Source organism: Guyanagaster necrorhizus (genome assembly GCF_019112545.1).
Source record: "Guyanagaster necrorhizus MCA 3950 unplaced genomic scaffold BT62scaffold_71, whole genome shotgun sequence".
Classification (NCBI taxonomy): domain Eukaryota; kingdom Fungi; phylum Basidiomycota; class Agaricomycetes; order Agaricales; family Physalacriaceae; genus Guyanagaster; species Guyanagaster necrorhizus.
The window spans coordinates 35,054-36,213 of record NW_025064950.1 but is presented as its reverse complement, the minus strand read 5'-3'; the positions used below and the strand labels follow the sequence as shown (position 1 = coordinate 36,213).

General features: G+C 34.3%; 1 protein-coding gene across 1 annotated transcript; it reads left to right on the top strand.

The window, feature by feature from the left end:
* Positions 1 to 743: 743 nt before the first annotated feature.
* On the top strand, positions 744 to 920 carry BT62DRAFT_913504 (uncharacterized protein; the record flags this gene model as incomplete). The annotated part of the gene is made up of 1 exon (XM_043183891.1): positions 744 to 920. A coding segment is annotated over one exon (177 nt), but the record flags the coding sequence as incomplete, so codon positions are not given.
* Positions 921 to 1,160: the final 240 nt, after the last annotated feature.

The following is a 1,160-nucleotide window of genomic DNA, read 5'->3' as shown; positions in this document are numbered from 1 at the left end:
TACTCTTGCCACAATGACAAACTATATCTACCAGCTACAACCCTTTATCTCTTTTTGCAAAATTCTTATAGCCTACCTCATCATTCTCATCATCCTTTTATACCAAAATCAGACCCTGGCAGAAGTGATGCTAGACACTTATGAGTGTTTAATAGAGGCCTAACACAGCTAGTGATGTGAAAGTCAAATATAACAATATGCATCCATTTGATAAAGCCCTGTATAATGCCAGAAAGCAATATTCTAATGCTGATTTTATTCTCTATAAAAGTGATAATTGTTGACAACAGATATTATACTATTAAGCAGCTGATTTCAGAAGCTGAGCCTCCTCTCAAATTTAGTGTTTGCTTTCAACTTTGTTGTGCTGGATCATAATCCACTATTTAGACATCACTGATCTCTATGTCTATGTGGATGATTTTTTCAGTTGGGATTTTGCCAATTATTAAGGTCTTCTGCAGCCAGCATAACAAGTATAGCTTCTGATATTTTGAAATTTCATTTTCTGTTCTTTTGATGACCTAAAACAGATGCATGGCCAATCTCTCAAAATTATTGGATTCTAGATTGATGCTAATCAAGAGAGCATCTCTCTCATGCAGCAATCTATCACTGATGCAAAAGCTGAACTTGAATCCTTTCTTTCAACACCCACTAGAGCACCAATCCTACAGAAATAGCAATATCTAGATGGATACTTGAATTGGATTTTGAATGTTCTACTATGAGACCATTCTACTCTTTCTTCACTATGTAAAAAAATAGCTGAAAAGACTCATCCTTTTACAAAGATCTTTATCAACACTGCTGTCAAAGAAGACTTGTCATGGTTTTCATCTATCCTTTCAAATTCAGTTGGCATTCACTTTATCAACTCAACTATATGGACTGATTCAGATGCTGATATTATAATCTAGACTAACACTAGTTTAAAAAATGCATTATCATTTGTCTTTGCTGGAAATGAATTTATCTACCAGCTTCAACCACTCTCTTTCAAAAGAATAATTGATGCCTTCTTTCTCAAACTTGTTGTTATTCTTTCAGTTATCTATCACACAGTTTGTTTATTCAAATCCCTTCAACACCTCCTACTCTTTATTAATAGTCTTGACTCTGTTGCTGCATTTGATTTTCTGTCTGTGTCAGGTGATAAC